Raw genomic sequence first — 23,985 nt, forward strand, 5'->3', positions numbered from 1 at the left:
ACTTCTGATTCAGCTTCCATCACTTCTTAGCGGTGAGAAACCCACGCCCCTTATCCACCAGTCGGAGCCTAAGCTTCTTTATTTACAAACTTGAGCTATTTACTGGCAGTGTTGTGACATTTTAATAGGAGAGAATCTTCAAACTGTCTAGCACAGCGCTTTGAAATAAATTTCACGCAGTGAATTACTATTATTAGTTATAAGAACTCTGACGCCCCCCCCCCCCCCCCCCCCCGCCTTTGCTCATCTCAGTAAACGCACCACCTGGTTCACAACAGAACTCTTGTGTTCCTTAATTGCTGTGTTGCATCCCCTATTCAAATATTTACCTTTAAACTATAATCGAATCTCTCCACTACTTTCCACTACTTCTCTGGGCTAAGTCACATCATCCCTCACCTGGCCAGGGCTTCCTAACTAGTCTTCCTGCCTCCACTCTTAATATCTCGTTCCCTCCTGCCCGCCCACCGCCATGATTTTTTACAAACATACCAGATGGTATCATTCCCTTGCTTAGAGGCCTCAAATGGCTTTTCATTGCACTTAGAATAAAACTTCAACTCTTTGTGGTAGATTATAAAACCTTATATGTCTCAATAATGCTGGAAAAAATTTTTTTCCAAAGAAAACCTTATACGATCTGTGTACCCTCACCCAGTCAGTATACACCTTAACATGTTCCAGCAAAACTGGTTTCCTTTCTCTTTTTTGAACACCAAGCTCATTCCTGTCTAGGGCCTTTGTTCTAACTGTTCTCTTTGCCTGAAACACTCTTCTCTCAGATCCTAACATGGATGACTCCTTTTTAAACACATATATCAACTTAAATGTCACCACCTCAAAGAAGACTTCCCTTACCAACCAATCAAAATTAGCCCCTGCTGAATTCCTTATTCTTACACCACCTTGCTTTATTTTATTGTTTCCATTCCTGCCTTCCATACTCAAGTAAACTGGAATGCCAGTTTCATGAGAGCATGAAGCTGATTGTTCTGTTTTTAGCTGTATAGAACAATACCTTAGAACTGTGAATAAAAGTTGCTTTGACTGTGATCTTTGTATGCTGGCTTCTTATTCTTCAGGCCTCAGCTCAAATTCTTCAACATTGACTCCCTCCCCCAATAATCACTATCTGATATTATCCTATATTATTTTCTTAATATGTATTATCTATTCTTCCTATTAAAATATACACTCCAAGAAAGCAAGGACCTCATCTGTTTTGTTCACTACTATAATCCTAGTGCCTAGCACTGTACTCAACAAATAATTGCTGTTGCAGAAAACGAAGGCTTAGAGAGAATCTGCTCAAGGTCACTGAGCTACTTAGTGGTGCAGCCTGGATCATAACCTAGATCTGTTTGAATAGAAGGAAGGCCCCTGCTGTTTACTCCTTGACTCATGAAGAGTTAAGAGAAAGATAAGGTTATGCTTTCAGGAAGATGCCAACTAGGGGAGAGAGGCTACATAAAAGAGGAACTAAATGCATTTTATGGTCTTTTTACTTTTGTATCTCTCACACCTAGAGAGACCATAAATGAACTAAGAAAGTAGGAAATGGCTAAAAATCATGAAATGGAGTTTTAAAAGAAGGAGTGATGTCTGCCGCTGGGTGGAATCCAAAAAGCTTCATGAAGGCCTGGGTTTGTATCTTGGCTGGAGTCTTGTTGTGTGGCCTTTGGGGTATATTACTGTCACCCCTCTACGCCCTAGCTTTTCTGTCAATAAAACAAATGTACTTAAAGGGTTCTTGGGAAGACCGAGATAATACACATAAAGCTGCTTTGCACAGTGCCCAACCCAGGGTAAGCACTCCAAAATGTAAACTGTCATCATTTTTACTGATAACAGCGTGCTGACCTTTCCAACAGCTATTGCCTGGCCCGCAGTTCTGTGGAGCAACAGAAAACTTCCTAGTCCCTCAGTTGAAAGGCTCGATACCAGAAAGCGGCCAGCTACGGCTCCAGCCAAGAGCATCCCGGGAGCTCATTAGCCTCTGCCAAATTTTTCTCTGACCTCTGGAGAAGTGGTCGGCCGCTCTAGCAATATGGTCCTCCGGTCCTCGGTGGTGCGAGGCCTCGCGCATGCGCGCTGTGTGCGGCGGCAAGCGAGGGGCGGGCCTGGTGAGTAGGGCGCCGAGGTGCGCGGGGAGGTGCGCGGGGAGGTGCGACGGGCGGCGCCAGCCTCCGCAGGTAACGGCGCACGGGTCGGTGCTGGGGAGGGGAGGGTGGTCCTTTACGCTTCGGGCCCCAATTGAGGAGGCTGCTTTCGCTCGCGCCTTGTCTCTGTCGGCTACGGACCCTGTCGGCTGGTGTTCTCTGTCCCCAAGTCCAGTCGGAGCGCTCGGGCGGCCCACGCAGTGTCCTACCCCGGACAGCGGCCGAGTTGCGGCGAAGCCTCAGAAGGACCGCCATGGGCCTCCCTCTGACCTCCCCACCCGAAAAACCCTAATCCCAGCGCACTCGCGAGTAGTTTTTGAAGAGGGAAACAGCCCCAGTTTACGTTTGTCCGAGGCAAATGAGCTCCCTGGATGCTGCGCCCTGGAGCCATACCCGGCCTTCTGGTATCGAGCCTTTCAGCGCAGGGGAGTAGGAAGTTTTCTGTTGCTCCACGGAACTGTGGGAGGCAGTAGCTGCTGGAAAGGTCAGCACGCTTTGATCAGTAATAATGGTAATGAAAGTTTATGTTTACGAATTTAGCCGTCTCCAGTCCCGGACTTAATATAGAGGGTTCGTGTCAGGATCTGGCTTTTGATCGCACACTTTAGGCACAGGAGCTCGGGACCGCACAGGGCAGCCTGTCTCTATTCTGGGGGGAACGATCTTCCTCACGTAACTTTCATCGTCTGCTTTTATTCAGAACGATGCGAAACCATTCCCATATTCGAAAACAGCATTTACCCCCTCACACCCTTCCTTCTGGTTCCTGCTCCCATATTCCTTCACTTGGAGCATAGCCTTATATGGCCTCATGTCTAAAGCCATTCATCCTGTTAATTCTCCTCTGGATCTACTCCCATTTACCAGAGGTTTCCCCAAAACTAGTTCTTACAGTACATTTGTAAGCAACAGAGTTCCCAAGTCGCAGACTTGAATCATAATCCAGGGCTGTACCAATTTAAGTATGTGATTTTGGGTAAGTCTCTTAACTTCTCTAAGCCTCCATTTTTTCATCTGAAAATGGGATAATCATACGAATCTCCAAGAGGATGAAAAGAGTCCAAGTAGAAAAAAAATATTTAGCATGCTACCTACCTGGCACATAGTAAGCAATTAGTTGATGTCACTTATTTTTTGAACAAGTAATTCCCCAAAACACACTATTTTAGAATCAAATGCAAAATGTAATAATAGCAAAACATTTTTCATCAGTCATAGAAGGAAGGTTTTTTTTAAGTGTTGTTACTTAGTTGAGGAGTACCCAGTGAAGAGAGTACATTGGGTCAAATGAGGGTACGATTTGATACAATCATTTTGGAAAGCATTGGAACTGTATGTCAGGAGCTTCAGAAATGTCAGTTACTTCATTTCACAAATGCACATCTGAAACTTTTCTCTGGGAAGTAATCCTAATGCAGAAAATAATGCAGAAAGGTGGTATTATATAGCATTATTTGTGATAGCGAAAACATTTAAACTTTTCATAATGGAAATTTTTAACATACACAAAGGTAGAAATAGATAAATGACCCATCTTTAACAGTGGTCAGTATTTTCCCTATCTTGTTTTTGCGAAAAATTTTAAACCCACTAAATGTCTAAAACCAGGAGAAGAGTTGAATAAATTGTGGTACATTTATTTAGAGTGCTACGATGAAGCTTTCCAAATCATACATGGTGTAATTGTATATGTGGTGTAATCACCACTATGAAAATTCAAAAACTAACATCCGGGCTATGTGTAGAAAAAGACAGAAAAGTGAGTACAATAAAATACTAACTAGTTTCTGTTTGGTGGTGGGACTGTGGATGATTTTCTCCTTTTCTATTTTTAGATATTTTATAAATATTCCATAAAAATCATGTATTGTTATAACAAAGAAACAAATAAAATCTAAAAATATTGCACCTGAACATAATAAATTATACCTGTACCGAGAATAGCTTTAACTCTCCTTGGTCTATTTTTGCAGACAAGTATTCTTGTCTGCCATCTTGTGTTAGTGCTTTATATTTAACCAACCATTCTTATGTGTAAGTGATTTGACTCTGTGAAGTTTTATTCCCTTAATTTTGACTAGCATTCCCTTTCAGGGTAGAGCAAGATGTCTTGCCATAGGATGACTCTTTTTCCTGTTTCTTCTTTTTTTCTAACTCATACCTTATGCATTTATATACTTCTTCCTAAAACAACCACTTTGAACAATTCAAATAAGATAATTTTGTTTTGTCATAAAATTTTTCTTGTTCAAAAGATTGTTATGAGAACTGACAAAAAAATAAATTCTACTCTTGATTGATGAACTAGATCTGCTTTTTAAAATGATATAAAACATTTTAAAACAGTTAAGGGAAGGGTCACCTTACAAAAAATGCATAAATGAGTTTTGTTTCAAATCAATTTGTGTACAAACTTTGTTTCCTAGGTATGCAAAGAAGCTTTTTTACACAGATGTCCTTAAAGATAATATGGATCAGTCTGGAGTTCTCCTCTGGGTGAAAGCAGAACCCTTTATAGTGGGTGCCTTACAGATCCCCCCTCCATCCAAGTTCAGCCTTCACTATCTCAGGAAGATATCCACCTATGTGCGAACCCGGGCCACAGAGGGAGCTTACCCACGCCTGTACTGGTCTACCTGGAGGCACATTGCATGTGGGAAGCTGCAGTTGGCTAAGGATCTGGCGTGGCTTTACTTTGAAATATTTGATAGTCTTGCAGTAAAGACACCAGAGGAGCGCCTGGAATGGTCTGAGATTCTGTCCAACTGCACATCTGAGGATGAAGTCGAAAAGCAGAGAAATCAGGTATGGCTTTATATGTATATATATGTGTTTTTAATTACTTTGGGAAATAAACATTTTAACTTTTAATTTTTGAATTAAAATTTTTTATTTTTAAATGTTTAATGTGCACACCAGCTGTACAGTGTGTGGTTTTAGGTTAATGACCATTGCAATCCAAAGCATTTGGGTTTGAGCAGTTCTGTTTGGCAGCATTTAATGTATTAGTCCTTACTTAGCAATCTTTATTCACCTGCTTCCAAACAATAAAGTTATAGGAACTCTGTAATTGAAAGAGGGAAATATTTTCACTGATTTTAAAAGTATTTTGAGATAATGAATGCTTATGAACCGTTGGTAATGAAACACTTGACTATTTTTAAGTGAGCATCTGCTATGTGCTGAAATTCAAAGATTAGAACAGCATGTCAGCTATCATGGCTTCATGGAGCTCAGACTAGTGGGGGAAGCTGATACGTAAAAAAGCGCTATTTAGTAGTGTGAAATAGAAAATAATCAAAGTATGCATAACATACAGAAATAGAATAGAGAAGAGAATGATTGATTCTGATGATCAGGAAGGGCTTCACAGAGAAAGTATATTAATCAGAATAGGCTACAGTAACAAGCAATCCAGCATTTCAGTGGCTTGCACAATAACAGATTATCTCATTTATGCATAGTGCAACACAGGGGATCTCTAGGCTGCTGTTTTCCAATCAGTGACTCAGGAATCCAGGCTTCTTCTGTCTTTTGGCGCCACTGTTACATTAGTCAGCTTTGCTGCAGTTAAAAACTAAAACAAGAATGACATTGCAGTGGCTTACAGTAACAAATTTTTTTTTTCTTGCATATTTTACATGTAGGCTGCATCTTAGCTATGGCTCTCTTCCAGGCTGTGGCTTGGCTCTATGTTCTAATTTGAGGATCCACGCTGAAGAAACAGCTTCTGTGTAGCTCATCTATTCTTGTGATAGGGAAGAGCAACAGAGCAAGAGGAAACTCATGATGCCTCTTAAAACTTTTGCTCAGATGTGTAACATAAACTATGACTACTTTCATTCCATTTGCAATGTTTTGTCATATGTCCATGCCTAAAATCAATGAAGGGGGAACGTAAACTACCTCACAGGAATTAAGGAAAATCCCATTGGTTCGTATAAACCTCTTGAAGGATAGGGAAGTGAACAGTTGCAAATACAGAGTATCCTCAAAAAATGAAAAGATTAACACATTGGAAGGAGTAATTATTCAGAATGTATATACATGTTTTTGGGACACCCTGTGTAGTACAGTTTGCCACAGCCTTGCCCACTACATCCTCACAGCCTTTCTCTTCTATTTTATTTTGGGAGGGGGGGCATTGGGAGGCTTGAAAATGGTATGCGAAGATCCACCCACATCTCATTGACTATAACATAGTTATACTATATCTAACTTGAAGGGAGGCTGGGAAATGCCATCTAATTGTATGCCCAGGAAGAAAAGAAAAGGTATTTAGTTAGCATCTAGACAGTCTCTACCACATGGGGTAATATCTAAACATGGTTTTTGGGGATTGAAAAAAGTTTGGAAAGCAATCAAGAGGGGAAGGGCATTACGGTTAATTATTAATCAAACATTTATTGAATGCCTACTGTGTGCTAGCTGCAGTAGAGGATACTATGGATACAGAGATGAATAAAAACTCCAAATGTTTTGAGTGCTTAGTATGTACCAGATTCTATTCTTATTAGGAATATAAAAATGAAAAAGGGAAGGCTCTTGTAGTGTCATGGGGAGGCAGGCGCATAATGGAATAATAACAATGTAATAATGGAAATATGTATAAAATTAGGAAATTACGCTGAATTTAAAAAGCCAGTCCCAAAAGTTTATATACTATATGATTCTGTTTATATAATATCCTTGAAATGAGAAAATTATAGAGATAGAGAATGAATAAGTGGTTGTTAGGGGTTAAGGAAGTAGGGGTGAGAGTGGGAGAGAAGTGGGTATGGCCATAAAAGGGCAACATAAGGGATTCTGGTTGATGGAAATGTTCTGTATCTTGACTATCAATGTTAATATCCTGGTTGTAATATTTTATTATAGTTTTACAAGATGGGAAACTGGGTAAAATGTACATAGGATTTCTCTTTTAGTTTTTATAACTGCATGGGAATCTACAGTTATCCCAAAGAATTTAATTAACAAAGTAAAAATTTTTGAAAACATGTAGGTTCGTGGAGTTCCACATTGACAGTTGATCGAATAGATCTAGGAGATCCTGTGAATCTGTTATTTTTAAGTTCCTTAGCAGTAGCAATTTTTAGCCAGGTCGGGAATCAGGGTGAACATAAATATAGTCCCAGGTGTATTACTTTACTTTTTGCCTTTCCTGTATGGGTGTGGGAATGCATATATGAAAATAATCATGAGCTTCAAAACCTGGGTTTCAAACCACACCCTTCTTATAAACACCTGTCAGACCAGTCTTTTTTTTAAAAGTCAAGCGAACATTCCTTTAAGAATTTGATGGAAACCCTGAGGCCTGCTCCCTACAAAATGCACATACACCAAAAAATTACATACAATTTTAGGTGTTGCACTGATATCCTAAACTTTCTCAATAAGACTGTGTGTGAGTCTTAGATTAACTGACCTCTGTGTCTTGACTAAATTCCCTTCTTCCTTTCTTTCATCTATTTATTTATCCATATTGCTAAGGTATTTTTTTTAACTGCAGTTTTAAACTTCTGAAATAATATAAATACTTTTTTACAAATATGTACTTCATTCTTTCTTCTTCATCAATTTTGAAAGAGAATGTCTGTGGCCATAGATGCTACACAGCTTTCCAAGAAAGTGACTCCAGTTTAATTAGTTTTAGAAACTGCTACATCTGGGTATCAGAGACATACAATGCTAGCAATGTTTCTACATTTGTCTTCCTAGGATCATCAAACTGTTGTGAATTTTTTTTACTATATCTATTTAGTTGTAGACTAGTGATTGGTGTGGTTTTAGAACCTGTGTTCATCATTTATTTTCCTCTTGAACAGCTTTCAGTGGATACCCTACAGTTTCTGCTCTTCTTGTACATACAGCAGTTAAATAAGGTCTCCCTGAGGACATCTTTGATTGGAGAAGAGTGGCCTAGTCCCAGAAACAGATCTCAGTCTCCTGACCTGAATGAAAAATCCAGTTGTCATAGTAAGGTACTGTTTAATTTTGGCGTCTTTCTCTGAAAGAGACAATTTGTAAGGGAGATGATTTGTCCTCATTAAATATTATGTTGGGCCCTGGCCAGTGTCGCTCAGTTGGTTGAGTGTCTCATGCACCAAGAGGTTGCCGGTTTGATTCCCAGTCAGAGCACATGCCTGGGTTGGAGGCTCCATCCTGGTGGGGGTGTGCAGGACACAGCTGATTTATGTTTCTCTCTCACACAACGATGTTTCTCTCTCTCCCTTCCTCTCTCCCTAAAATCAATTTTAAAATATTTTTAAAAATTATATTGGGATTATTTATATAAACCATTGATTTGATGGCTTGTTTACTTTTTCCCCCCTCAAATTATAAAACAAAATCAATGTGTGCAATCTTAAAATATAGAAGTGATTTCAGTTCCTTCACTGACACAAAAATCACATGATTTTCAGATATATCATTAACCAGACTCTTATTAGCATTCCCATTTTTGCAAATGTTAGTGAATTTGGATCTACTTATTTGTCTAAGGATAAATAAGAAACTGCAGTGTTTGCAAAGCCTGTTGAAATATACTGAAAAAAATTCTTTAAAAATATCTTCTCCTCATGTTTAGGTAATATGCTTAAGTATACTTAATTAAGCTTAGCATGCTTAAGTAATTATTTATGATGTGATATCCTAGAAGTTAAATTTAATTGCCTCACATTGTGAGTTTTAGAAAATCTCATTTCTTTCTGTTTTTATAAAGAAACCCAAAATGTTTTTATCTGTTTATGTAAAAGTATTTTTTTAAAACTTAAAGTAAAATGTAGATCTCAGTATTTTTGTCATGTGTAGGCTCTTTGATCTTCTTTTTCAAAGGAATCTGTTTACCCTTATATTCTGTAATGATCTTCCCTCCTGGTTCTGCTTCTGATTCTTGTCACTCTTCATGAGCCTTTTTCTGCCTGGTCCTTACAAGCCACTCTTCCCTTAGAATTCTTCCTGTAGCAATTTTGTCTTATTCGACTTATTTATTCAGCATAATTCTTTCTCTTCCCATGACTTCATATATCTCAATGACTCCTAAGTTTTTCTCCATTCTAGACTTCCCTCTTGACATAGATGCCCTGTCTGTACCTTAAATTCTGAATGTGCAAGTTCAGATGCCAACCATTGTCTTCTGTTTCCACACATAGTTCCTGCTGAATGAGCACCATTTAGAGATGGTGTTTTGAACTAAGGTAGCCTGCATTCAAATCTGGCTCTGCCACTTAGTATCACATGATTTTAGGCAAGTCAGTTAACTTTTCTAGGCTTCTCTTCTCCAAATGGGGATGATAATGTCTATTTCTGAATGGCTGTGAGAATTCAGTAATATATTAGCATGAGACTTATTACATAGTAAGCGCCAATAAATGGTGACTCCAGTTTGTGCTATAGCATGACCTCTCCCAACAACTGATTAGACCAGGGATGGACAATTGACTGGAGTAGCCAATTCGTTGGTATATATTTTAAATTGGCCTGATTTGAAATGATGACCTGACCCAATAAGTATTCCCAGGGACTGAAGAAAAACAGTTGGTGATGGGTGCTTGAGTTGACAGCTCATGTGGCCTTGGGACCAGAATAGCCACCAAGTTCATGAGTGACCTGGAGTTATGAGGGATTAGGAACTCTGAGGTAAATCAGAGAAAAAGAAGAGACTGGAACAGAAATACAGAGAGACACTGGCCCCGAGAAAGAACCAGATTCAAGATGGCTTTCCAGTTACAGTTCTGATGAGACCTACCTGTACTGCAGTTTAGGAGATGATTGTGTGTCCCTACAGTATAATCACCCTTTACTTGAATTAACTTGTATTCCCTATGCCAGTGAAAGTCCACCAGCCACCCATGTTCTCTCATTACCCATACCTAGTTAGTTATCTTCCTACTGATTCTGTCTCCAAGTAACTCTAAAAATGTGACCCTTTTCTTCCTCTTATATAGGCCCTAATGCTATTTTTTTTTTGGCCTCGATTTCTGTAATCAGGTCCTATCTTGTCACCCTGCTGTTAGTCTACAGTCCACCCACTACACTGGACTTTCTGAAATGTAGATGGTTTATATCCCACTTCTACACAAACTCCATCAGTGAATTCTCATCATTTTCATTTTCATATTGTACTCTATGGAACCACTGAGGGGCCTACTATGGGGGAGAGATGCAGCAAGAGGGAGGAAGAACAGGTGAGGCTGTGGAAAACTCTGCTTTGATATGTTCTTTGGCATCCAAATGAGAGTTTATGAAAAAGAAAAAAAGGTATAGCGATTGAGAAAATAGGTTTAAGTTTCTGGCACAAAAATAAAGTCCAGATGTCTTAGTGTTTCATACAAGGCCTTTCATGATTGGTCCCTGGCTACTATTTTAACTTTGTTTTTTTTTAAACCTTTCACTTCCCAGAATGCTTTCTTCACCTCACCCAGAACTTTCAGCTCTCTGAAAATAGCGGATGAAAATAGCAGATAATTTTACTTCTGTGGGTCTTGGCATATGCTGTTTTCCTATGCTCAGATGCCTTTTTTCCTTGTCTGTTGCCTCACAACATCAAACAAGAATCTATTCACACAACACCCACTACAATTTTCCCCCCCAAGTGGAGTTCATTGTTTCCCTCGTGCTCATAGAACATCTTTATAGATCTTTAGTATAGGTTTTAGCTCATTGTGTTATAGTTATTTATTTATATTGTCTTTTCACTACATAGATTTTGAGTTCCTTGAGAGCAGTAACTATGTCTTGCTCAGTTTTCATAATTCATCACTTAACACTACTCATATCACACACAAAAAAATCTGTCAAATGAATAAGCCAAGTCATTGGGACATCTGCTAACTCAAAGCTTATTCCCAAAGTTATAACCTCTCTTAAATTTAGTTGCTGTAAGATTAGTTTCCTTGTTTCATCCAGTGGAATTTGAAATTTTTCCTGTAATTTGAGCAAGTAAATAAACCGAAAATTTCAATTAATAAATGTTCAAGATGGTATTTTTATGTTTGATCTGAAACTTTTAAAGTATTTACTAGCTGTGTGACCTTGGGTGAGTTTTTTAACCTTTTTTTAATTTTTGTTGTTGTTGATCTTACAGAGAGAGGGGGAGAAAACATTGATGTGAAAGAGAAACATGGATTGGTTGCCTCCCACACATGCCTAGACCTGGGATTGAACCCGCCAACTTTTGGTACATGGGTCAACACTCCAGCCAACCAAGCCACACCAGCCAGGGTTTTTTAACCTTTCTATATATCTGTTTCCTCATCTATAAAATGGACTATCTTAAAGTTGTTAAGATTAAATATGTTTAACTTTGCGTAGCACTTATTGCTTGCCACACACTAAGGGTTAGCTTTTAGTATTTTGAATTGGCTAAGGTGGAGAGAGAATCTGTTTATACTGATCATATACACATGCAAAATCTTATAAGATTTATTTGGCACCTTAAATTCTTTGTTGGGGATGAGGCAAAGTATAAATACAAAATAATTAAAATATAAGAGTTTCAGGTCTTATAGAATCTCTAATGTTAAGAGTGCTTTCTTTTGATATTTTTTAGAACTGGAATGATTACAGTCACCAAATGTTTGTCTATGATCATCTGTCAGATTTCCTTGAGCTGCTTTTAGATCCAGAACAACTCACTGCATCGTCTCATTCGACCAATAGTAGTCTAGTCTCTAGAGAAGCTGTTGTTGCTCTCAGCTTTCTTATTGAAGGTACATTGAGGAGAGCCAGGAAGATATATCCACTTCATGAACTTGCATTGTGGCAGCCACTACATGCAGAAAGTGGCTTCTCAAAGATCTCTAAGACCTTTTCTTTCTACAAGCTGGAAGCCTGGTTGAGAGCCTGTTTGACTGGGAATCCATTTGGTACTTCTGCTTGCCTCAAGTCTGGAAAGAAATTGGCTTGGGCTCATCAAGGTATTTAATATTTTAATCTATATTAAATTGAATGACAAGTTAGAGAACCTATTGTTTTCTTGTGTATTAATGATCATACATCTGTAGAAGACCTAAAACATACTGCTCCTATAAAAGAGAAAAAGGGAACATTTCTCTAGTGTATATGCCCTTTTCTCTCAAGGCAGCAGCAGTCTCAGAGAATTGATTTATTAGTCCAGGTCATTTTGACTTCAGTTAACAGAAACTCCAACTTAAGTTACTCCTCTTTTTGCTCTGCTTTTCTCTTTTTGACTCTTTCTTCCTCTCATTCTCAGAGGCTCATTTGCTTGAGGCTTTCCTATTTCTTATGCACCACAGCAGAATTTGGCCATTCTCCAGTTACCTCAACATAGTGTAGAGATGAGGTCCTTTTTTGCTCCACAGACACAAGCAGACTAGATATTTCTAAATTGGAAATTTAAATTTATCATAGAGAGCATCTGACTTTGGTTTCATCAGTTACTTATTCCCGATGGTCCAGTGATGGCTAAAGGGATAGGTTCAGGTGCTATGTGACTTCTTGGGGCCTAGGTATAAGTTTTAAGAGAAGAGGGACCCAGGTGTAAGTTTAAAGAGAAGTAGGTGCCTATACTGAGGCAAATGTCAGACAAAATTAATGACAAACCCCTAGAATATACTTTAATAATCTCTGAATTTTAAAGATAAAGAAAAATAGGTTCTGTGCAAATACAAGAAAAAAATCATTTTTGTATCAAATTTTTATAATGCCAAACAGAAAATGGTTGATCAACATCTACAGAACCTTGAGCAAAAACAGTGATCTAAGAATTCTATTTTCAACCAAGTTATTGCTCTAGTATGAGATTTAAAACTCAGATATGTGAGACTCCCATAAATACATGGGAGGTACTACATAATTCTTGATAAAAGAATATAGGTGCAAGTAAATTTTTAAATGTTAGAGTAGGCACTAGTAGGGGGTGAAAAAAGGATATCTATCCTCTTAGGATTATACTAAAATGTTAACAGAGGTAGTCTCTCTCTCTCTCTCTCTCTCTCCCCCCCCCCCTCTCTCTTCCTCCATCCCCTCCAGTCTCTCAAATCAGTGGAAAAATATCTTAGGTGAGGAGTAACAACAACAATAAAAATGTTAATAGTGGTAGATAGTAGGATAACAAGTATTTAAAATTTTTCTACAATAATCATGTATTATTTAATATAAGGTAATAATATGAATTACTTTAAAAGAAGAATAATAGCATACTTAAGTGATGTCTTCACATTTGGCCAGTTTTCTTTACAAGGGTGTCCTGGTGGCTTGCAGGGAAGTACAGTCTGAAAAGCCAATCCCATAATGGCAGGACTGTGTTAGGAGGGCAATGGGCGCAAATTTTTTTGAGTATCAGTTTGTGCAAGGAACTGTGTTTGAGAGGAAGATGTGCTTTCAGTAATGATCTTGGCAGTAAAGATATAAACCAGAAAGGAATTCATGGAATGATGTGGTAAGTAACTTAGGAGGGGTTCAGAATTAGTATTATGGCAATTTGAAGAGATTATTTAAGGGTAGGGATGATAAATTAAGGTGTCCAACTTACGAGCAATTTCGCCCTAGGCACATTACTTAATTTGAAGGGTAGTCTTGAAAAATATCTTAGCTTTATCTAGGCAATCTTGAATGGATTATAGGTTTAAACTTTTTTTGTAACAAAAAATGACAAAATATTGCAAACATACAGTAAAGTATAGATAATAGTATAGCAAAAGCCTCTTTACCCAGTACCCAGATCTAACATTTTTTAAACCTTACCGGTACCTAACTTTAGACTGTGTACATGTAGATATGTATAACATCATATGGTTGATGTTTTCCTTTCATTTGAAACTATCTCATTTATTTATATTTTTCTTAAATAGTTGAAGGGACGACCAAAAGAGCTAAGATTGCTTGTAATACTCATGTGGCCCCTAGGATGCACCGCATGGTGGTGATGAGCCAGGTTTACAAGCAGACATTGGCCAAGAGCTCAGATACTCTGGTGGGGTCACATGTAAAGATTCATCGTTGCAACGAATCTTTTATTTATCTGCTCTCTCCCTTACGGTAAGCACAGTCTTCATAGTGTTCTGATATTTTTATATTTTCTTTGGACTAGGATTGATCTTTTTATCATCAGAATAATTTTGTAGTCAAATACTTTTTTATCTTATTCTCATTCATAGAGATTTACCTCAGTTCTTCATTTTTCAGATCTGTGACAATTGAGAAGTGCAGAAATAGCACCTTCGTCCTTGGCCCCGTAGAGACTGCTCTTCACCTCCACAGCTGTGACAACATTAAAGTCATTGCCGTTTGTCATCGTTTGTCCATCTCTTCCACGACAGGCTGCATCTTTCACATTCTGACGCCTACACGCCCACTTATTCTCTCTGGGAACCACACAGTAACTTTTGCCCCTTTCCATACCCATTACCCAATGCTGGAGGACCATATGGCCAGAACTGGCCTTGCTACAGTGCCTAACTATTGGGATAATCCAATGATTGTGTGCAGAGAAAACAGAGACACAAATGTCTTCCGGCTCTTACCACCTTGTGAATTCTATGTATTTATTATTCCCTTTGAAATGGAAGGGGACACAACAGAGATACCTGGGGGTCTTCCATCTTCTTATCAGAAAGCACTGGGTCAAAGAGAACAGAAGATACAGATCTGGCAGAAAACTGTGAAGGAGGCTCGTTTGACAAAGTAAGTATTTTCTAGAAGTAATAATTTGTCTTTTATGTAAAACTCCATGGAAAGCAAATTAATCTGCACATATTTATAGCTGTGCTAAAGTAATAAAAAGACAAAGTATGTCTTTGGTTAAGGCTTGTGTTTCAGGTCAGTATTTCAGGCACAGTTTGGTTGGGGAGATGAGAGTGAATGAATACTTAAGTATTAGACTCCCTTTTTCAGTGAAGCTTAAGTTTAGTTGGCAGATATAAAGCTTATATGAATAAAAGATCATATATAGAATGTGCCACATAATCTTATGCCTTAAATGGATTGGTTTTAGTTTTTAATTTACTCTTCTACACTATCATGGTGGTTCTCAAACTTGGTCATGTACCAGAATCATCCAAGGGGCTTGTTAAAAATACAGATTTCCTAGCTCCACCACACCGCAGATAGATTCTTCATGCTAGTCCATGGACTAATGCCAGTTTTTTGTCAAAATTTTCCCTAATATATGTTTCCCTAATCCATACAGTGTTTTCAAATAAATCTAAATTTAGTCAATTTAAAGTACTGGTTTTCATTCTGAGATGATTTTCTTCCTACTTTTGAGTACTAACCTGTGTTATTTTTCATAACATGCTGTGGTAGTAGATAGTTATGGTTATTATGTCTACCACAGAGTTTTATTTTAAGAACATTGGTCTTTGACTTCTAGGAGCCAGGGACACACTACCTCGTTTTAGCAATTCAGAAAACATCCATGTGGTAGTTAGGGAAGATTAATGGAAGAAGTAGAATTTGTGTTGCGCCTTAGAATGAGTCAAGTTTGGATAGGAAGTGAGGACTGAGCAAAATACTTTTCATAGCACTAGAGGAGCAGATGTGGAAGCAAAAGCAGACCTTAGGTATCCTGGAAATCAATTGCTGAACTAGGATTCTGGGTATGGAATAGTGGTATTTAAGCTTCGATGGTAGATTGAGCTAAGTTATTATAGAATCTTGAATGCCAGGCAGTGAAAGTTAGACTTAAGTGGAATTAAGCCGTATGAGCCATTAAAGGGTTTTGAACAATGGACTGAAGTACAGAAAGCTGTTCATTTATTTGGGAACATTTATGGAATGCCTACAGTTTGCAAACTACTTTATTAGATGCCATGGCAGATTTTAAAATGTGTAGGGAAATGTGGTTGCATATATGAAGATCCGCTGGTTAGATTTGAAAGAGGGAAGTCAGGGTGATATTCCAATGGCCTGGACTAAGAAACTGAACTAGAATGGAGAGAAAGGGGTTGGAGACCAGAAATAGTTTGACAGGAGGCAGGATTCAATGTAAGATTTTGTGAAGAACACAAGAAAATCAAAGATCACTCCAAAAATTGGAGCCCAGTTTAGAAACTTTTGATTAATAAGTTTTCTTCTGGAAAAAATAGCATATACATCTTGAAATAGTTGGTACACAGAATATAAATAGTTATTGTTTATACAAGTATTTGATATTTAATCAATGTATTTGTTAGGGATATTAGGAAAAGGGCATTGGAAACACAGCTAGCTCCAAAAGATGAAGGGTTGCTTCTACAACACTGTCCACTTGAGAGCTGTAGCTAGTTTGAGAAAAGAGTATCAAGTTCTTTCGGGGGATCTTTACAATAAATGCCATATGTCCTGAAGATATCTTGATCATTATGGCCCTTTTCCTTAAGACAGAAAAAGTCTTTAGTAATTGGATTTCATTTTCCTAGCAATTTTTTTTCTGGTTGTCATTATTTTTAGAAAGTGTCAGCCATTCTAAAATGTTTCTGTTTCTGATGATCCAGACTGCTGTTTGATATATAAATAAAAATGATTCTTTTAATTAGACCTTAGTTTTATTAGATTTTAAGGTTAGCGTTCTTTGGATAGCTGTGTCTCTATTGTACTGGAAAATACTCAGACTGAGGAATTAGTACTGACCATGCCCCTTGACTATGTGATATGAGTCTGTCATTTAACTTTTCTGGCTTTTAATTGTATCATATATAAAGTATAAGCATATTTTCCACCTTGTGTGATTGATATGAAGATTTAGTAGGTAATGTGTGTGTGTGTGTGTGTGTGTGTGTGTGTGTGTGCGCACGACACTGTGTGTAGTGATATGTACTGTACTGTGTTTAGTAGTTATGCATGGGAGACACTCTGTTTAGTGTTTGTGGGACACATCTGGGTAAGATTGTTTACCCAGAATATCTGAGACCTGACCTGTTAGAATGAAGTTTATTCTAAGAGAAGTAGTAATTGAAAAAAAACTTGATCCAGCCCTGGCCAGGTGGCTCAGTCAGTTGGAGTGTCATCCCATGTACCAAAAGGTTGCAAGTTTGATTCCCAGTCAGGGCACATACCTACGTTTTGGGTTCAATCCCCAATTGAAATGTGTGGGAGAGGCAACCAATAGATATTTCTTTCTCACATCGATGTTTCTTTCTCTCTTCCCCCATTCCTCTTTCTTTAGAATCAATAAAAAACAAACAAACATCCTCGGGTGAAGATTTAAAAGAAAAAAAAGACTTGATCCAGCCACAGTAATTTTCTGGATGCATTCTTGTGGCTTTGTTCTCATCATATGGATTAAGGAATGAAATACAGTGTGGGGCAAAAGTAGGTTTACAGTTGTTTTTATAGAAAATAATACAATAAATAATAATATAAGAATAAATTGTGTTTCGAGTACTCACAACTGTAAACCTACTTTTGCCTCACCCTGTATATATACATAGTTACACAGTTGCTACCTATAAAAAAATATAAAGATCATTAACAGTTACAGCTCAAGCTTTATCTGGGAATTCATTGTGATAATGGTGCTATCTTTTGCAAACATTCCACCTGGTTTGTATCTCATGAATTGAGCCACCAAGACATTAATACTACAGACAAGTCATTCTCAGTTTAGCATATCATAGAATAATGATTACCATAATAACAAGTAATATGTATTGAGCACTGACTATGTAGCAAGCACTTTTTTAAGCACCTTCTATGTATTAACTCATTTATTCTTTATAACAGTACCCTATTACAGAAAAGGAAACTGAGAAACAGAGAGATTAAGTAATTTAGCCAAAGCCACACAGGAGCTGGGATTCACAACTAGTCATCCTGGTTCCAGAACCTGGGTTCTTAGTTTCTATTATTTTTTGGGAACTATTGTTATATATATAATACAATATGATGTAATGTAATGTAACATAATACAATATGATATATATTTATAATGATATTTTATAAAAATGATCATTGGAAAAATATCCTTTTAAAGCAAGTTGTTGGAATGCTTCTAGTATTTAGATGCCTAGATTTTCCTTACACCTGTGAAAAGCTTATACACGTGCAGAGTCAGGAATGTGGTATTTAATAAATGTTGAATCTGAATCATTGTGTATTCAGGTAATAAGATCCAGGATAACACTAAAAATAGGAAAAGCACTCAATTTAATTTTGGGAATATAGGAAAACAGAAGAAGTATTGATCAATTTGAAAACAAACTTCCAACACGGTCTTTTTAAAGTGGTTAGATCATATCCTTTCTCTGCTCTGACCCCTCTATGGCTCCCCATCATACTTAGAATAAAATCTAAAATCTTTACCATACCTACCAGCCCTCCTGTCTCATCTTCTGTTATTCTTTTCCATATTTACTCCCCTTCTACCTTACTGCAGTCTTGCTATTACTTAGCCATTGCCCTCTGACCAAAGATCACCAGGAACTAATATGTAGAACAAACCTGGGTTTTATTATTCATTGCAAGTAGGAAGAGGCTTGTGTATCATCTCAGGAAAAGACTGTTAAAAAGAACTTATAATTGGGTTTTGGCTTGTGTTAGGTGGTTTGGGGGAGAGTTCTAGGAAGCGAGGCTTTGTTGTGGGTTGGATGCTATCTGGAAGCAAGAGATTCTATAATTTGGCTTAGTAATTTTTATATTAAAGGCAGGAAGAATAAAGTGGAGCTAAAACTATAATTATAAAGAAGCAGCAGTTACTCATTAGCCAGGAAAGGGTGATGTGTGGTTATTTTTGTGGTTTGGACCACAAAGTGTTTTTGTTTTTTGTCTGGGCTGAGATACGATTATGGAGTGGTCTTGTTCTTGCCTTGATCTATTATCAGCCCACAGTGGCCTTGTCTAATGTTGGTCTTTATGGAATCGTTTATGTTCAAAGCGCGACCACCACGCCAGTCTAGATCCTAGCTACATTAAGGCCTAACTGATAGTAAGCTAGCTCTTGGTTTTCAGGAGTTACTCTTCTCTTATCTTGAATTTGTTAAATATGCTCTCACTTTAGAGCCTATGCACTTTTTGTTTCCTCTGCCTGGAATGTACTTCTCCAGATAATTATTTGCTTAACTCATCATTTCATTCAGACCTCTGTTTAAGTGTTATCTTAGAGAGGCTTTCTTTGTTCATTCTTTTTCTAAAATAGCATTTCCAGTACTCTCCATTCCCTTACTCTGCTGTATTTTTCTCAGAGGCACTTACAACTACTTAAGTTCATATCATATATTTATTTTATTTATTACCTGTCTTCTCTACTAGAATATACAGTCGAGCAGGCACATAGACTACCCAGATCACAGTGTGAATGACGCCCTCTCGAGTTATACAGTGCAGACCTGCCTGGACAGCAGCCTTCTCTTCTTTCTTTGCACATTTATCCCCATAACTCAGAACACTACCCAGCATCACGTGGTCCTCAGTAAATATCTGTTGAGTAAATAACCACAAAAAAATATGTAATCATTGATAAGTCTTTACAAAGAGGACATTGTATCTGACCAAATTAATTTTTTTGGGTGGTGGTCCAAAGTACAGAACTGAACAGAACAGTTATTTGCAGAGAACAAATGGGTAGCTAGAAATAATTTAACATTTATTCCATTAACGTGTTTTATAGTCACTTAGAGTAAAATTAATATGAATTAGTGTTTTTACATTCTTTTTGCTCTCAACTGCAATTTTAGGGATCAAAGGAAGCAGTTCCAGGTACTTGTGGAGAACAAGTTTTATGAATGGTTGATTAATACAGGACACCTCCAACAGCTGGACAGCCTTGTGCCCCCTGCAGCAGGTTCCAAACAAGCAGCAGGATAAGACTCCTACGTCAAAACACTGGTAGGCATTTATAATGCAGACCACTTAAAACAAATTACTTTGGGGAAATATGATAAGCATATTAAAAAAACTGCACAGAATATTATGTTACCAACTGTTGCCAAATTTTTTCTACCACTCCCACCAGCATGTACAGACCTTTACATACCCATGTTTGCCCCAGTTTATAGTGAGAAGACCAACAAAATATTTAGGTGAGCCTGTTGAGTTATGGGCAAACATAACGGCCAAGTTTTGTCGTTTTGGTCTCTTGCTTGGCAAAATTTGTACTGTCCAAAGATACTACTTTCCCTTAAAAGGTCTTAGTTTTATTCCCCTTTTAGAACACATCTTTCTTCTTTCCCATCGCCCACCACACCAATTAATAAATAGCTTGCCTTTGTTAATTGCACATGAACCTTAATAAGTTACCAGAATTAATCCAAACAAAGATTTGAATACTGAACTCTAGGAGATCACAGATTCAATGGAGGAGATAGAGACAAATTTAATGGAAATTATTTAACTCAAATATGTAGTAGTTTTTTATAGAAATTAGTATACTTTGCCATTTAAAATATTTTTAAAGACTGACAGAAAAACAAAGGACATAAATAGGTAGAAAAATACAAACACAAAGATGCTCACTTTCACTTAAAATTAAAGAAATATAGGATATTATTTTTCATCTGTCAGATTGGCAAGGATCAAAAACTGATGATATACAACACCGGCAAGACATTTCACGTACCACTGGGGAAAGTCTAAATTTGTGTAACTTCTTTGGAGGATAGTTTGACAAAATCAAAATTAAAAACCCACATATTCTTCGACTTAGTAATTTCACTTCTTAGATATATCTTATAGATACACTCATATATGAGAAGGTCTCTGTAAAAAAATACGATCACTGCAGCGTTGTTTGAAATAGCTGAAGACTGGAAACAACCCAAATGCTTCTCAATAGAGGGCCGGTGCCTAATGAATTGGTGCACTCATGTCATGGAATACATCTTTTAAAAGAATGAAGTATATCTGAATGTGCTGATACTGAATGATTGCTAAGCCAGGGGTGGGAGGTGTGGGGTGAATATGTATGTAAAATGTTCCTTTGTGTGTTTGAAAAAAGAGGATTATCACACATTTATATGCTAATTATATGCCTTAAAATTTCGGAAAAGATATAAAGAAATTAACAGTATTTATCTTTGAGAAGTGAGACTGTGTGTCTAGAGTGGCGAGAAACTTATTTTTAATTTTTATTGAACTATAATTCACTTACATAAAAATCACCTTTCTAAAGTGAAAAATTCAGCTTTTATTATATTCATAGGTTTGTGCAACCATCACCATTAACAAATCCAGAACATTTTCATCACCCTAAAAATAAACTCCATACACATAGACAGTCACTCCCAATTCCTCCAACTGTGGATATCTCCTCTTCCTCCAGTACCTGGCAGCCACTAATCTTTTTGCCTTTTAATTTGTCAAATTCCATTTCATATAAATGGAATTATATAACATGTGGCCTTTGTGTCTGGTTTCACTTAGCATAATGTTTTCAAAGTTCATTCAGGTAGCATGTGTTGGTATGTTATTGATTTTTATGACTGGATGATAGTCTATTGTATGGATATACCACACTTTGTTTATCTGTTCATCAGTTGATGGACATTTGAGTTGTTTCCACTTTTTAGCTATTGTGAATAATGTTGCTGTGTACTTTTGTGTACAAGTTTTTATGTAGACATGTTTTTATTTTTGTTGGATATATACCTAGAAATAGGTCATATGTTTCACCTTTGACTAACTGCTCAACTGTTTTCCAGAGCTGTGTACTTATTCTTTATTGTTTACTTTATATATTTTTACATTTCAAAGGTATTACTTTTTATTAAAAAGGAATTTTACAATATTTAGTTAGTAAATGCTAAGATTAAGAATCGTAAATCTGATAAAGATTATAAGGAAATGGGAAATATGACGGTAAAATTTTAGATTAAACTAATCCCCATAGCCTGCCAAATTTTAAGGTTTATGTATGAATTTCTTTTCTTCAGAAAAAGGAATATAATTAACTTTAAACTTTATGTATTTTATTGCTCCTAATTATCATCTGACCTTGAAGAGTTGTGTGATTTTATAATTACAAGGCTTTTTTCTAATTATTTGCATGAAGGCAATAGAAAATGCAGTTAATTTTAATTTTTCTTTTTATCTTCAGGGCCCTGAAAACATGAGGATGAATGGAAGATGATGTACATCTTTTTTTTTTTTAATATATCTTTATTGATTTCAGAGAGAGGAAAGGAGAGGGAGAGAGAGAGATAGAAACATCAATGATGAGAGAGTCATTGACCGGCTGCCTAGCCCGCAACCCGGGCATGTGCCCTGGCTGGGAATCGAACCCCAACCGCCTAGATCCTAGGTTGACGCTCAACCGCTGAGGCACGCCCGGCCAGGCAATGATGTACATCTTGAAACTAAATTTAGAAGGTGCTCTTGCTGCTTTAAAAGACTTTGGGGCTTTCTCTTCCTATTTAAGACTTTTCCTTGATTTCCATTCCATACTCATTTATTACCATTTCAGTTGAATTTTAGGTAAACTGACTATCATTAATGTACTATTTATAGAACATCAGAAGATTCATCTTTGTGATGCCAAAATGGAAAATTTGATGAAGCTAGTCCCATTGAATATATGTTAATATTAAAGGGATTGAATGTAGATTTACAAGTTAACTTCACATTTTAATTTGTATGATAAAAGGTTTCATCCTTTCTGGAGTTAAGAGGAGTTCTATAGTTCTTTGTAACTATTTAAAAGGAAATTGCTACTTTTTTCAAAAATAATTGGAAAGAGAGTATGATTGTTGGTATATAAATATAGCAGAGATAGTTTTCTACAAAGATATTTTAGTCCTTAAAGTATGAAACTTAAAACTGTAAAACCTTTATTTTTCATTTTGCTTCAGATTTTCAATAAACAAACTCTAAAAAGTAATTTTCTCCTTTTATAAAAAGATAAAGCTTCACTTTTAACTTTTGAAAAGGTTTCGAATGTTATTCTGTGATATTATATCAAAATAAAGTTTACATTTGATTGGGAAAGCTGTGTTCTTTAAGATAACATACAACAGTAATCAAATTAGTAAAATGAATTTGATTGCTGTTAAACGTTGTTTTATATACTCACTGACCATTTACTTAGTAATTATATCAAAAAAGGGCTTGATCTTTTATTTCTAAAATGAAAATTAAACCTTGGGATGTGTTAATTCTAATTAGGGTTTTCATAGTTTTTATTTTAAGATGAAATGCAAGCGAGCAGAGCATTATCAAATAAATACTGGAGTAATAGAAGTGTGTTTTGTAAATTGCCATTGGTTAATGAAATTAATGGTATTAATTTCTTTAAAGTTGATAAAATTCAGAAAACTGCACATATAACTTAATACTTTGTTCCCTAGAAATCTTCATATCAAGGCACATTTGCCATTTTCTGAATTGACCATAATGTACCTTGGGGGCATCTCATTTATAAAAATATTTGTTGGATACTTGGTTAGTGGAAAGATAAGGAAATTGGACTTTTGAGAAAAATATACTTGACCAGGAAAAGTAAAATGGAGAACAGTTGATTTGTTGTGTTTTGTTGTTTTTTACTGTTGTTTTTTTGAGCATATCTAAGATGTAATATCATTCCTAAAGACAGAGGTATATTTAGTGCCAAATGCTCTCTAAACAGGTCACAATATGATATCATCGCAGAGAAATGCCACCTGGCTTAGCTAAACCTTTGTAAATTCAGGAGTCCTCATAGTAGCTTTCTGTCTGTCAGGCTATGTATGTAGCACCCTTTCTGTGGATTAGAAGTGTATGTGTGTTTTCTGAAAATATTTCTAATTTAAAGAACAGTTGCAAGAACCTGAATTTCTACATAGCCTTTGTCTAGATTTGCCATGTGTTAACATTTTGCACATTCACTTCACCACTCTCTATATACCATTATTACTTTATTTTTGCTCAGTGATTTGAGAGTAGGTTGCAAACATCTTGGACCTTTACTACTAATTACATT

General features: G+C 36.8%; 1 protein-coding gene across 2 annotated transcripts; it reads left to right on the forward strand.

Moving 5' to 3' along the window:
* The first annotated feature begins 4,585 nt into the window (after nt 1-4,585).
* Nucleotides 4,586-23,015, forward strand: TBCCD1 (TBCC domain containing 1). 2 transcript variants are annotated; one of them, XM_016200082.2, is made up of 7 exons: nt 4,586-4,964; nt 7,985-8,140; nt 11,710-12,076; nt 13,973-14,159; nt 14,307-14,804; nt 19,772-19,922; nt 22,129-23,015. In XM_016200082.2, exons 1-6 carry the CDS (start codon nt 4,629-4,631, stop codon nt 19,899-19,901), a joined length of 1,674 nt encoding a protein of 557 aa, XP_016055568.1. In that variant the 5' UTR covers nt 4,586-4,628; the 3' UTR covers nt 19,902-19,922; nt 22,129-23,015. The 2 variants fall into 2 exon arrangements, with proteins under 2 accessions (XP_016055568.1, XP_016055569.1); XM_016200083.2 differs by having other exon boundaries at nt 8,030-8,140.
* Nucleotides 23,016-23,985: the final 970 nt, after the last annotated feature.

This window comes from Miniopterus natalensis, chromosome 6 (assembly GCF_054644295.1).
Source record: "Miniopterus natalensis isolate mMinNat1 chromosome 6, mMinNat1.hap1, whole genome shotgun sequence".
Classification (NCBI taxonomy): domain Eukaryota; kingdom Metazoa; phylum Chordata; class Mammalia; order Chiroptera; family Miniopteridae; genus Miniopterus; species Miniopterus natalensis.

Excerpts from the sequence above, each read along its gene's own strand:
- TBCCD1 (XM_016200082.2), top strand. The coding sequence starts at position 4,629 with ATGGATCAGTCTGGAGTTCTCCTCTGGGTGAAAGCAGAACCCTTTATA. Across the intron at positions 4,965-7,984 it reads TCGAAAAGCAGAGAAATCAG|CTTTCAGTGGATACCCTACA; the intron begins GTATGGCTTTAT and ends CCTCTTGAACAG. Across the intron at positions 8,141-11,709 it reads AATCCAGTTGTCATAGTAAG|AACTGGAATGATTACAGTCA; the intron begins GTACTGTTTAAT and ends GATATTTTTTAG.